Source organism: Salvelinus alpinus, chromosome 6, assembly GCF_045679555.1.
Source record: "Salvelinus alpinus chromosome 6, SLU_Salpinus.1, whole genome shotgun sequence".
NCBI classification, from domain to species: Eukaryota; Metazoa; Chordata; class Actinopteri; order Salmoniformes; family Salmonidae; genus Salvelinus; species Salvelinus alpinus.
In genome coordinates this window covers 16,482,102-16,496,083 of record NC_092091.1, presented here as the reverse complement: position 1 = coordinate 16,496,083, position 13,982 = coordinate 16,482,102, and the positions used below count along the sequence as shown (strand labels likewise).

Sequence of the window (13,982 nt, the reverse complement as noted above, 5' to 3'; positions counted from 1 at the left end):
ACTAGTGAAATGCAGAGCCACATACAGTAAATGTATACCCATATACACTATATACTGTACACGACTGTTCTGAGCGAGACTTACAGCTGGTCTTGAGGGGGAGCTCCTGTTGGTGCCATCTGGGTTCCCCTTCACCCACTGGGTGATCATGTCCGCCACGCCCACCTTCAGACTCTCAGCATCCTGCTGTCACACACACACACACACATATTTCCACTCAGGCGCTCAACAAGACAGTTCCATTCCTTAGGCATTCCTTATTTTCTTGTGACAGACTGTTACAGATAACAGCACAGACACAAGATTTGGGTAGAGATTAGGCAGCTCTATTTTCATCCTTAAGCGTGACTCCCAGGTTATACACCATTAGGCTACAGATGTAGGATCTTAATTTGATCATCCTGTTGCAGGGGAACTTTCCAGGAAATGTTTAACTTGCAGTGTATTTGAGGTTTAAAAAGGTTTTTGAAGTTTGTAATTTCGAAAAATGTATCAGCCCCTACAATAATGCCCATTAATTATAATCCACATAATAATTCACATTTTCTGTTGCTGCAGGATTATTTTCCTGCTGTAACAAACTGGCTCAAATTAAGATCCTACATCTGTAGTGCAAGACTGCTACTCTGTGGCTGCATCCTCCAGACTGCCATGAAACTTCTCCCCTGTAATTTACTCTCCATTGTCCTCTCTCAACTTCTTTCAAACTAGCCTGTCTGGTCCATCAGCCTTTAGGTTTGTTTTCTTTAGGGATACTCCTGCGGTGAAAGCCGTTAGCAGGTTAGCAGCTACTGCTACAGATGTAGGATCTTAATTTGATCGCCCTGTTGCAGGATAACTTTCCAGCAATGCAGGAAATGTAAAATGTGTAGTATATTTGAGGTTTAAAAAGGCTTCTGAAGTTTGTAATTTCTACTTTGACATTTCAGACTTGATTTTCCCTTATGAAAAAATGTATCAGCCCCTACAATAATGTCCATTAATTTTAATCGACATAATAACTCACATTTCCTGTTGCTGCAAAAAAAATTCCTGCTGTAGCAACCTGGCTCAAATTAGGATCCTACATCTGTACATGCTATGGAATACCCGGGATGGGGGGGAAACCACACATTTGTGGTAGAGTTAAAGTAAACAACAGCCATACGGGCCTCAGATCTATACCGCCGTGGCTCACATGCTGTTTGTTATTCCTCTCGCCCCGGGGTCAAGCTGCCATGCCTTTCTGGTTATTTCAAAGAACCCTGGCCTGCACACGATGAATGGGATAGAGTAATTAAAAACATCGGGGAGAGAGGGGGCTGTGACAAAGGTGTGAGATCACAACCATACAATAGCATGGAGAGTAGCATTGGGACAGATATAATTAGACATCTGCACAATGTGTAAATGTCTTTTGAAAGAGCTAGGTAGATTTCTGTGTCTCTAGTCTACAGTACAACTCCAGGCAGCTACTGAATGTAAAGAGCATTCACATTTTGTATCCGTAAGGTTCTATTTATGTTGTTGGGTGTATAATGTTCAGTCGTTGGCGATGGTGCGAAATGATTTATACTTCTTTGACTTTATTCATTCATGTGTATGTAACGTTATGGGGGTGTTTCCTTGCCTTGGGTGGTGTGCCTTTGGCCAGGCTCTGGTTCCAGGCCTCTCCAGCCTCAAACAAGTTCTTCTTGGAGGACACTGGCTCAGGCGACATGGGGATGTCCGTTAGGCCCTGTTTGGTTGCCTTGACCTCCTGGGAGTACTACACAACAGAACGATACAATATACTTTATTGACCATTTGCATATATCAGAATTCCAGATCAAAAAGCATATTTATTAAGCTTGTTCGCTTAAAAAGTCTAAAAGAAATGTAAGATAATGTCTAGATGCATTTTATAGCGGATATCAAGTTCATAAATTGCTTGGCTGGGCTGATGAGACAGTGGATTGCACAGTCAGATGAAACAGAGTAAATAGGCATTTTAACGTCATGGAGTTAGCCGGTGGTAACTTGTGGAATAGACACCGGCTGGAACGCGGTTTTAACCAATCAGTATTCAGGATTAGACCCACCCTATTGCATAAAGAACAGCATAACACAGTTAGACACAATGAGTAACAAAGTCTAGAAACAAAGTAAACATGGCATGCTAGTGATCTGATGATGCAATAGGGACTTCATGGGAGAGCAGTAGGAGGGCCTCACACACACAACTACTCCCATGTACTTATAGTATGACTCAGGCACCACTCAGGAGATGAGAAAGCAAGCTCAGCCTAGCCTCAAATGCCCATCAATCCTCTCCCAAATTATAGAGTAGACAGGTGGTTTGACGGACTGGGCCTGACTAAGGCCACGTCACTGACTTTGATATGTGAACACTGATACCGACAGGTTTCCATACAATTGTTGACCGATTTTCACACAAATATTCTAAAATCCCACCAGCGGGGTGTATCTATCAAACTGACGTTGCAGATAAAAGTCTGTGCGTGATGACATAGTGCACATACAAATATTTTTTTGCAGTTTAATTCCCGTGTACCGAATAAAACATACAAGTCAAATGGGTTTCCATCGCATTTTCAACTCTACTGATGGTTTTGTCGGTAGAAAATATTGAATTATGTAGCAAATGTGCCCACTCTGGTCTACAGTGCAGGTATAGCCTCCAGTCAATCATTGATCATCATGTCCCCAGAATAAGACCCTTGATATTTATTGGAGAGGAGCATCAAGCTCATCACTGTGCACTTTCATGACTGTGAAGTTCATCTGACTCTACAGTAGCCCCAAAAAACTGCATGCTTTCCCAACGAGTCAGAGTGGGACGACCACAAAACATATCATCGCGTGACTCCAAGTTTACTTCGATATGATTATTATATCAATATTTGCGCATAAAGGCATTTCCACCGCCATTTCTCGCATAATTAATTTTACAGACACAAAAAGATCCCACCTTATCTAGCGTATTTTGTTTTGTTAACATTTGGAAAGTTTGCAGACAAATTTGCTGTGTCCGTCAGGTCTGTCGTGATATGTTTTATCCGACATGTACTTTACTCGCATAAAAAGGTTGGATGGAAACCTGGTTACTAAGGTTGATATGAGTCTGAGGCTGAGGTATAATATAATTATGTATGTGTCAGACTGACACAGTGTGTCACCTATAGAGAGGCAGAAAAGGTGGAAGAGAAGTCTGGCTGAATAGTCACCAGATGAAAGCCTTCATCACAGCCCCTACCAATGGGGCCTCTGTCTGTCGGGACGGAGTGAGGGGCAGAAACAAGGTGGGAGCTAACCTCGATGGCGGTGGTGTATTGCTCCAGCCTGTCATCGATCTTGGCGAGGAGAACAGGGGGCTGTGTCTTCTTGAAGCTGTTGCTGTATCCAAAATAAAGACGCTCAGTCAGAGGAGAGTGAAATACAACACAGGAGGACAAATGGTTGGGGGAAGAAAAACAATAACGTTTTACTATCTCATTTGAATCTGCACTGCAATTAGACAGGGGATGGGATTGCATTGCCTCTTGCATGGACTTCTGTCAACACTGTCTATCAGGCCCAATATGAGGCTTGTTCAGTGGGACCCTGTGTGAAGGACCCCCCCCCCCCCCCCCCCCCCCCACACACACACACGAACACACACACACACACACACACACACACACACACACACACACACACACACACACACACACACACACACACACACACACACAGCCAGCCAGCCAGCCAGCCAGCCAGCCAGCCATTTCAAAATGGCTCCCAAAGCTATTTATATTAGTAAGAGAACTCCCACGAAAGGCATGAGCCATTAGCCTGATAGGGCTGGCTAGTTTGAAAATTAAATAGCTTCTTGAGGCATGGCAGGATTGTTTTAACATGATAAACGGCCCACAAATCTTTATTTGGAGGGTCTTTTGCTCTGCAAAGACGTTCAAATTGGCTTGGCTAAATGATGTCATGCTTTCTAACTGCATGAGAGAAGGCTGTTATAAGTAAAGGGGCGAAGGAAGCCGTCTGTCTGTCACCCATAACTTCTTCTCCAGAATGCTTTGATTTGGTCTAATAGTGTTTTTACACACATCAACACGGGTGCGTAACACCCACATCAAAGAACTGTCACTAGTGATGTCACTGAACTCTCCCCCCGTCCTAGACATGATGTCACACTCAATTCTTCAGATCTCAAACCTGCACCTGGATGATAAAGTCGTTATTACGCCCTGTTTTCATTCACACTCTCCATATTAATTTCACCCGGACCTGGCCTCTACTACTCCAACTGCTCAGAGCTTTTTACCACTGATAACTGACTACTGTGGTCAGACTGCATGGAGCCGCATCGCAGTCCCACAATCCAGAGCTATAGCTCACCAGCCATCAGAGAGAACCCAGCCAGCCCAGGCTCCAGCCCCCACATCTGGTCAGAGTTAACCAAGCCATATATCACACAGGTTGACAAAGGTGATGCACTGAGAGAGGTTTAGAGGTCACCACTGGCCCTCTTTTTCTATGTTTACTTTTACACACCAGCCATTTAGCCAGGATAACTGCTGTTCTGCAATAGATAGCACCTCTCCATCCAGGCTTGCTCAGGGGGACCCAGTGGGACTTTGGTAAACTTCTAGTTGCAACCAAGATTTAGAAAGAAACTATGTGAGAGTACAATTTAAACAACATAGGGTGTGGAATTTGTTTGTTTGCTTTGAGATATTCATTGTGAAAATGTCTCACCTTTTCTTTAGGGATCGGTTCAAGGATTCCGTTCTCTCTGTGATCTGAAAAATATGAAGAGTATGTTGAAGGGGATTGTTTTGGAATTAGAATAGAACAGTGAAGTGTTCCATGACTTCTAGAATTGTCAGACGGGATTCTCATGATCAATGTGATGTTAATCCCAGCCCTGGATTTAGCCTGACGCAGTAGAGATCTCTTCCAAGTCAAACAGAGCAATGTTCTACTGGTCTTTATCAACCGTCTCCATCTGCCTGTATCTGTCCGTTTATATTACCAGAGAGAGATTCAAGCTAACTCTGCCTTAATCCAAGGTTTACTGCAGGCATAGTTATAATGAAATCAGGGTGTGGGAAGGCTTCCAAAACCCATTCCTTACCTTGAATCTGTGTATTTACTGCATTACAGACTGAATCATAGTAAAGAAAATGTGTTTGGGATTACAAGTCTTAGGTTAATCATTAATCAAAACACTAATATTTGTATGAGAGGGGTTCTAGTTTGAGGCAGGGTCATAATGTCCTGTCCTCTACCCTTGCTTGCCAAAGAGGTCATACTTCAAAGGATCCAGCACCAAGCTCTGGTTCCTCCCACACAGAAGGATCCCTTATGTTACTGTTCACTGTTCAGCCCTGAACCTGAATCAAATAGCACAGCATGTCGACCCCAACTCACAGAGCATGTATTTTCTCCTGTCAAACTCTATTCATTCTCTCTCTAAAATTACACACATGGTCAGAGGAAATCTCATGACAGCACTAAGGACCAAGGCCCAAGGACACCACCACAGCAACCCCGTCACCACATAGCCCTGTACAGTCGGGTTAGAAAGTGAAAATAAGAGATAGTGGATGGAAAAGTAATATTAAAGAGATAGTGGATGGAAACATAATATTAAAGAGATAGTGGATGGAAACATAATATTATTAGTAGCTGAACTTGTTGCCTGTCAAGGAGACAATAAGGCGACTGAATGCTACATGCAGCGAGTGCATTTATGACAGATGAGAGATACATGATATATGCATCTGGTTGTAAAAATGTAATTAGCTATCTCAATGATCTGACTGATATATTAAAGTCAGAGTTGAGCCAGGCTCATAAAGCAAGCTCATAGGGTTGGGGTGTTAGAAATGACATCCAGCTCTAAAAGGTTATCTAGGGTCCTTACTGGAATCTCCTGGCAGAACACAAAGCCAGTAAATGTGATTAGGCTACATATCCTAATGAGATCTGAGTGGATTATAAATCCTGTGGAATGTATCTGACAGGCAACAAGTCTAATGAAATGATACAAGAAGCAGGAGTACAGTACAATACTCAACACTTCACAACATGCCATGCAGTGTAAATGCTAAAATCCAAACAAATGAACCCATGGAAACTATTATTTAAAAAAATAATAATTTATCCTTTATTTAACTAGGCAAGTCAGTTAAGAACAAATTCTTATTTACAATGACAGCCTACCGGGGAACAGTGAGTTAACTGGCTTGTTCAGGGGCAGAACGACAGATTTTTACCTTGTCAGCTCGGGGATTCAATCTAACCCCTAGGCTACCTGCCTCCAGTATATCTGTATCTGTATACAGAATATCTGTATATTAACTAAGTGAATGACTTACTACCCTACTTTTTACAGAGCAAGGTGGAAGGAGTTAAGGACAGTAACACAGAACAGTGTAAACACAGGCTGTCACAGCGACCGTTTGGCCTTGGGCTGAAAAACTGTGACATAGTATGGTCTCTGCCTTTTTCATTCACTGGAATGAAGGTACGTAGAGACATGCTGTCAGAGCAAATTAACATCACACAGACAGAGACCTGGTGGTATTGACACAAAACAGTGAATACTGATCGACTTCAAAGCTGCACATGTCTCACACACACACACACACAAACGCACACACAGAACGCAAACCCATATGTAAATGTGTGTGACCTGATCACACTACAAGCATTGTGGTGGAGACTGTGGCAAATTCTGACATTTAAAACACACACATGCAACTTACAGGCTTAAAACTGAACACAACGGCTGTAAAGATGGTATAAAGTCACATTTTAGTCTTTTTGAACAATTTATTTTGGGGGAAAAATACTGAAAACAAAGGTTTCATTATCATATCATAAGAACAGTACTTGTCATATATGACCATGGGCAATGACGACAAACCGTGGCTACATAGACAGAGGAAACAGACAAGTTAGCTACCTTGTAGATGGAGCCTTTGGGACTGAGCGGGCTAAACATCTCATCTCCGTCCACGCTGGAGGTACTGAGGCTCTTCATCCGCTCTGCTGCCTCCATCCTCCTCCTCTCTATGTCCTCCTTCATCCTCCTCTTCTCCTCCTGTACATGAAGACACAACGGTTCAGTATTGCCCAAGAAGAGAAGACAATTGTCTACACTTAGTTAAAAGGGTTCCAAAAGGGTTTCTTCGGGCTGTCCACATAGGAGAAAATTGTTTGGTTCCAGGTAGAACCCTTTATGGTTTCAGGTACCCCTTTTGTGTTCAGTGTAGAACCTTCTGTGGAAAGGTTTCCCAATAGAACCTGAAAGGGTTTTACCTGGAACTAAAAGGGTTCTACAAGGAACCAATCAGGGTTATTCAAAAGGTTATCCTACGGGGACAGCCTGAAAACCCTTTTAGGTTCTAGATAGCACCTTTTTTTCTAAGAGTGTACTACATGTGATAATAGCTACATTATAATGTATAATAGACTCCTGTTGGAAAGCTTATAAGGCAAAGGGGTGGCTCATTTAGTGAGTGCTACATTCAGCAGCTGCATATCTTATGGCCGTAGGCTTTACAATTTATTTTTATAATTTATTTTTAATCCCAGCCCCCATCCCCGCAGGAGGCCTTTTGCCTTTTGGTAGGCCATTGTAAATAAGAATTTGTTCTTAACTGACTTGCCTATAGTTAAATAAAGGTTCAATAAAAAATAACACATATAATAATAATAGCTGCTTAGCTGATTTAAAGCTCATTTTGCATGTGTGATGTATGTGTTTAACATAGTGATGGGTCATTTGTGAATGAACAACTCTTTTTAAACAGATCTTTTTGGTGGACGTCAGAGATTAAAATCGGTGAAAGAGCCAGACAACGATTATCTGCAGATAACTTGTAAAAAATATTCCCTGAAGGACATTCTCACTACAGGAACAATAGATAGTGGGAGAGCACCTCATTCAGGTCCATGCACATTTTTGCAGTGCTTTAAAAAATGATTGTAATTTTATTGGCAGGCGATCTAATAATTTGGTCAGGTAAAAATTAATTTGAACTCACATTTCACGATCGGACATAATGGTAGGCAGATATTACGGTTTACATTCACAATTTCCTACTTTTTCATGCTTCTAAGTACATTTTTAAGCACTACTGAACAAAGAGCAATTTGGGAGCTAAATGAAGGGCTCAATGAAAAGACTCGGAATGCCCATCACCATGTAATCTATTTCTGTGTGTGTATCTTAATCTTCATAATATGTCTACAAAGTACTTGACCATCACCTCCTCCTTGGCTAGACGCTGTTGCTCCTCCTCTCTGCTCCTGCGCTCCTCCTCCTTCCTGACCTGGCGTCTCTCCTCCCTCCTCCTCTTCAGCTCCTCTAGCTCCTGCTCGGCCTCAACCTGCTTGTGTTTGAGCTGCTCAAGCTCCTGGTTTTCCTTCTCCGCATGGCTCCGTCGGATCTTCTCCAGCTTGGCCTCTGTTTCCAAGATGGCCTCCTCCTCAGCCTCTGCCGCTGCCATTTGTACCACAGCCCTGGGAGAGATGGAGGGAGAGATGGAGGATGACTGCATGGAGGAACAAAGGTGGATATATAAAGGAGGAGGATTTGAAGAGATGTCTCCGTCTCCTAATAGTTTTCACCATCCTGATAGTTTAGAATATGAAACATTTCGGAGTTACAATGTGAATTGCGATGTGATTTGCTTGCCATGTAACTGAATTTGGAAGCAGGTCTGGTGAGACATATCCATATACCATAATACGCTATTATTTACCTGGGAGCACTTAATTTGGTTTTGACCATGTATGATGTCACTTTCTCCCCAGCTGTGTCTCCGTTGACGTTGCCATGCTTTGCCTCTGTATGCAGGACGACTTTGGATGTGTACGAGACCTTCACCTCTTTGCTCTTCTCTTTCACCTGGAGTTGCAAAAAACATTTAACCTCTCCAAAGTTGACTACTTCAACGACATACATTTTTGAATAATCATATTCAGAATTTACATTTTCTTAATTATTCACATATTTGCCTATAATATATATATATATTTTTTGAATCAGTAATGTTAAAGAGTACCTTCTCCCCAGCATCAGGTCTTTGGTTCTCCTCTCTCTTCTTCAGCACTCTTATCTGCTCCTGTCTCTGTTTCTCTGCCTCCTCTTCTCTTTCCCTCTCTTCTCTAACCACCTTCTCCTCTCGCTCCCTCCCTTTCCTCTCACTTTCCTTTCTTCCCCACTTCTTCTCCTCTTCATCCTCCACTTCTGCCTTGTGTCTCTGCTGGCGAGAGGTGGATGTGGTGGGGGTGGCTGAGCCAGAGAGGGTATGTGGTGTGGGGGGCTTTGCGGCACCGTTCAGGGGCCTCTGGTCCTGCTCCACTGTGGCCTGACTGAGCTCCTCCATGCGCTGGGCCTGCTGCCTGCGTCTCTCCAGCCGCTGGGTCCAGTCACTGAAGCCCTCGTCCTCCTCCATAGAGGGAGAGCTGCTGCTGGGCTTCAGATCCCTCTCATACCTGGGACACAAAGAGGAGCATGGAGAGATAGAACAGGTTAGGTCACCATTCAGATGAGCATCATGAGCTAATCTTGGTTGAGTTTCCAAAACCTTTGTAGCACTAAGATCGTCTTAAGTCCATTGTTAGGCAATGGACGAAATGGGATCTTAGTACTACCAATGTTTTGGAAACTCACCGCTAGTCTGAGAGGGAAGTAGACTTTGTTAGCTTCAGTTTATAACATGAAAGAACTATAGGGGTATGTGAATGCAAGGATTGCTTAACCAAGGGGTTCCCAAACTTTTTCACTCGGGGACCCCCTTCCAGCATTGGGAAACATCCCGCGCCACCACTCTGCGCGTGCGCACGCACCACGTCTATTTCTATGGGCACAGGCACTGTTCATGACACAAACTGTTCACACCCCGCTTGTTGGTGGAGAGAATATGTTGCAGGTTTAAAGTTTATTTCCTGCAATTCTACACATTTTGTCATGGGGTCCAAAGAACATTTTGCCATTTTAAGCAAATTTTCTTGCAATTCTATACATTTTGCCATGTCTAATGTTTATTCATGTGATATTTGAGTGACAAAACAATTACAACAATATGGGCTAAAAACCTTAATAAAAAAACGTGAGCTGACATAGACTAGTAGATCTGGACAATTCTGACAAGTTATAAATAGCTCTCTAAGGTACAGTTGAAGTCAAAAGTTTACATACACCTTAGCCAAATCCATTAAACTTTTTAGGGATAGGGGGCAGCATTTTCACTTTGGATGAATAGTGTGCCCAAAGTGAACTGCCTCCTACTCTGTCCCAGATGCTAATATATGCATATTATTATTACTATTGGATATAAAACACTCTGAAGTTTCTAAAACTGTTTGAATGATGTCTGTGAGTATAACAGAACTCATATGGCAGGCAAAACCTGAGAAAAAATCCAAACAGGAAGTGAGAATTCTGAGGCTGGTCGATTTTCAACTCATCGCCTATTACAATCCCAGTGGGATATGGATCTGTTTGCACTTCCTACGCCTTCCACTAGATGTCAACAGTCTGTAGAACGTTGAATGAAGCTTCTACTGTAATGTTGAGCCGGATGGGAGCTGTTTGAGTCAGTGGTCTGGCAGAGTGCCAGGTCCTGGTCATGCGCATTCCACATGATATCGACTTGCGTTCCATTACTTCTATAGACACAAAAGAATTCTCCGGTTAGAACGTTATTGAATATTTATGATAACAACATCCTAAAGATTGATTCTATACTTAGTTTGACACGTTTTTTCGACCAGTAATATAACTATTTGAAGATTTCGTCCGAAGTTCACCTGGACCTGCATGAGCGTTTTGGATATTCATTCTAAACGCGCCAACAAAAGTAGCTACTTGGACATAAATAATGGACATTATCGAACAAAACAACAATTTATTGTGGAACTAGGATTCCTGGGAATGCATTCTGATGAAGATCATCAAAGGTAAGGGAATATTTATCATGTAATTTCGTATTTCTGTTGACTCCAACATGGCGGAGAAATGTTGTTTCTATCTGAGCGCCGTCTCAGATTATTGCATGGTTTGCTTTTTCCGTAAAGTTTTTTTGAAATCTGACGCAGCGGTTGCATTAAGAACAAGTGTATCTTTAATTCTATGTAAAACATGTATCTTTGATCAAAGTTTATGATGAGTATTTCTGTTATTTTATGTGGCTCTCTGCAATTTCTCAGAATATTTTGGAGGCATTTCTAAACATGGCGCCAATGTAAACTGAGATTTTTGGATATAAATATGCACATTATCGAACAAAACATACATGTATTGTGTAACATGATGTCCTATGAGTGTCATCTGATGAAGATCATCAAATGTTAGTGATTCATTTTATCTCTATTTCTGCTTTTTGTGACTCCTATCTTTGGCTGGGAAAATGGCTGTGTGTTTTTTGGACTTGGCGGTGATCTAACATAATCATATGTTGTGTTTTCGCTGTAAAGCATTTTTTTTTTTAATCGGACATGGTGGGTAGATTAACAAGATGTTTATCTTTCATTTGCTGTATTGGACTTGTTAATGTGTGAAAGTTACATATTTCTGAAAAATATTTTTGAATTTCCCGCGCTGCCTTTTCAGCGGAATGTTGTCAGGGGTTCCGCTAGCGGAACGTGTGTCCTAGAAAGGTTAAACTCAGTTTTTCACAATTCCTGACATTTAATCCTAGTAAAAATTCCCTGTCTTAGGTCAGTTAGGATCACCACTTTATTTTAAGAATGTGAAATGTCAGAATAATAGCAGAGAGAATGATTTATTTAAGCTTTTATTTCTTTCATCACATTCCCAGTGGGTCAGAAGTTTACATACACTCAATTAGTATTTGGTAGCATTGCCTTGAAATTGTTTAACTTGGATCAAACGTTTCGGGTAGCCTTCCACAAGCTTCCCACAATAAGTTGGGTGAATTTTGGCCCATTCCTCCTGACAGAGCTGGTGTAACTGAGTCAGGTTTGTAGCCCTCCTTGCTCGCACATGCTTTTTCAGTTCTGCCCACAAATGTTCTATGGGATTGAGGTCAGGGCTTTGTGATGGCCACTCCAATACCTTGACCTTTCCTTCCTCATGGTGCCATCTATTTTGTGAAGTGCACCAGTCCCTCCTGCAGCAAAGCACCCCCACAACATGATGCTGCCACCCCCGTGCTTCACGGTCGGGATGGTGTTCTTCAGCTTGCAAGCCTCCCCCTTTCTCCTCCAAACATAACGATGGTCATTATGGCCAAACAGTTCTATTTTTGTTTCATCAGGCCAAAGGACATTTCTCAAAAAAGTACGATCTTTGACCCCATGTGCAGTTGCAAACCGTAGTCTGGCATTTTTATGGCGGTTTTGGAGCAGTGGCTTCTTCCTTGCTGAGTGGCCTTTCAGGTTATGTCGATATTGGACTTGTTTACTGTGGATATAGATACTTTTCTACCTGTTTCCTCCAGCATCTTCACATGGTCCTTTGCTGTTGTTCTGGGATTGATTTGCAATTTTCGCACCAAAGTATGTTCATCTCTAGGAGACAGAACTCGTCTCCTTCCTGAGCGGTATTACGGCTGCCTGGTCCCATGGTGTTTATACTTGCGTACTACTGTTTGTACAGATGAACGTGGTACCTTCAGGCATTTGGAAATTGCTCCCCAGGATGAACCAAACTTGTGGAGGTCTACAATCTTTTAAAGCTAAACTGAGTCAGATGGTAGAGAGAGGACCACAGCTTCCTAATATGACCACCAAAGAGGTGTTTTGGTTGGTGTGAAACATCCCAGTGCCAAACAATGGATCTACAGCATAGGTCAATATGGGTTCTATAGTATGGGTCAATATGGGTTCTATAGTATGGGTCAACATGGGTTCTATAGTATGGGTCAACGTGGGTTCTATAGTATGGGTCAACATGGGTTCTATAGTATGGGTCAACATGGGTTCTATAGTATGGGTCAACATGGGTTCTATGATATGGGTCAACATGGGTTCTATAATATGGGTCAACATGGGTTCTATGATATGGTCAACATGGGTTCTATAATATGGGTCAACATGGGTTCTATGATATGGTCAACATGGGTTCTATGATATGGTCAACATGGGTTCTATAGTATGGGTCAATGTTGGTTCTATAGTATGGGTCAACATGGGTTCTATGATATGGTCAACATGGGTTCTATAGTATGGGTCAATGTTGGTTCTATAGTATGGGTCAACATGGGTTCTATAATATGGGTCAACATCGGTTCTATACTATGGGTCAATGTTGGTTCTATAGTATGTGTCAAACATTAGTTTTATTAGTTGTATTATTATGTACAGGATACACATGGTATACACTGTCCAACTAAATGCTAACATGGGTTTTATTACATGTATAAAACATGGGTTCTATAGTAAAGGCCACAGTATATGTCAACTACAGTGTCGGTGAGCGCGGACGTGGCCAACACACAGCTAACAAAGCCATCTCCCAGCAGCCCAGCGAGTGGAGGGGAGGTGGGTAACAGAAGGAGAGGTGTAGATGAGGACAGGAGCTGCTGCTGAGCCTGTCTATGAAAATCATCAGGCACAGATCGAAACACACACAACACAGGGAAACAGCTGGAACAGCTTGTAGACTGGCTCTGGTGTTGTTGTTTCTCCTCTACAGCCACTGCCACAAGCTAACGTGTGTGTGTGTGTGTGTGTGTGTGTGTGTGTGTGTGTGTGTGTGTGTGTGTGTGTGTGTGTGTGTGTGTGTGTGTGTGTGTGTGTGTGTGTGTGTGTGTGTGTGTGTGTGCGTGTGGTGAGATGGTAGGCAGTCGACACCTGATTTCCCCAAATAAACACTTGGGTTGGGAGAGGAGTGGTGAGGAACTGTGGGCTGAAGTAAGAACAACATTAACTGAGATTAGAGCTGGCAGGAACACTGAATCAGCCCTGGGTTCTTTTAGCATAAAAGATACACGGTGATACCAGGGGAGAGAGAGACAGACAGACAA

The 13,982-nt window shown here is 42.5% G+C and overlaps 1 protein-coding gene across 2 annotated transcripts in view; it reads right to left on the bottom strand.

Annotated features, from left to right (window-relative positions):
- The window catches only part of LOC139578230 (non-muscle caldesmon-like), a 41,034-nt gene that overhangs the window by 7,475 nt on the left and 19,577 nt on the right, over positions 1 to 13,982 (bottom strand). Inside the window, exons 3-10 of one of the 2 annotated variants that reach the window (XM_071405570.1) lie at positions 9,054 to 9,486; positions 8,751 to 8,896; positions 8,256 to 8,508; positions 6,947 to 7,084; positions 4,732 to 4,775; positions 3,294 to 3,375; positions 1,610 to 1,747; positions 85 to 183 (exon numbers count right to left, since the gene is read on the bottom strand). In XM_071405570.1, the coding sequence (XP_071261671.1) occupies positions 85 to 183; positions 1,610 to 1,747; positions 3,294 to 3,375; positions 4,732 to 4,775; positions 6,947 to 7,084; positions 8,256 to 8,508; positions 8,751 to 8,896; positions 9,054 to 9,486 (1,333 nt within the window). Of the gene's footprint in view, positions 1 to 84; positions 187 to 1,609; positions 1,748 to 3,293; positions 3,376 to 4,731; positions 4,776 to 6,946; positions 7,085 to 8,255; positions 8,509 to 8,750; positions 8,897 to 9,053; positions 9,487 to 13,982 lie in introns of both variants that reach the window. The other variant, XM_071405569.1, reaches the window with a different exon arrangement.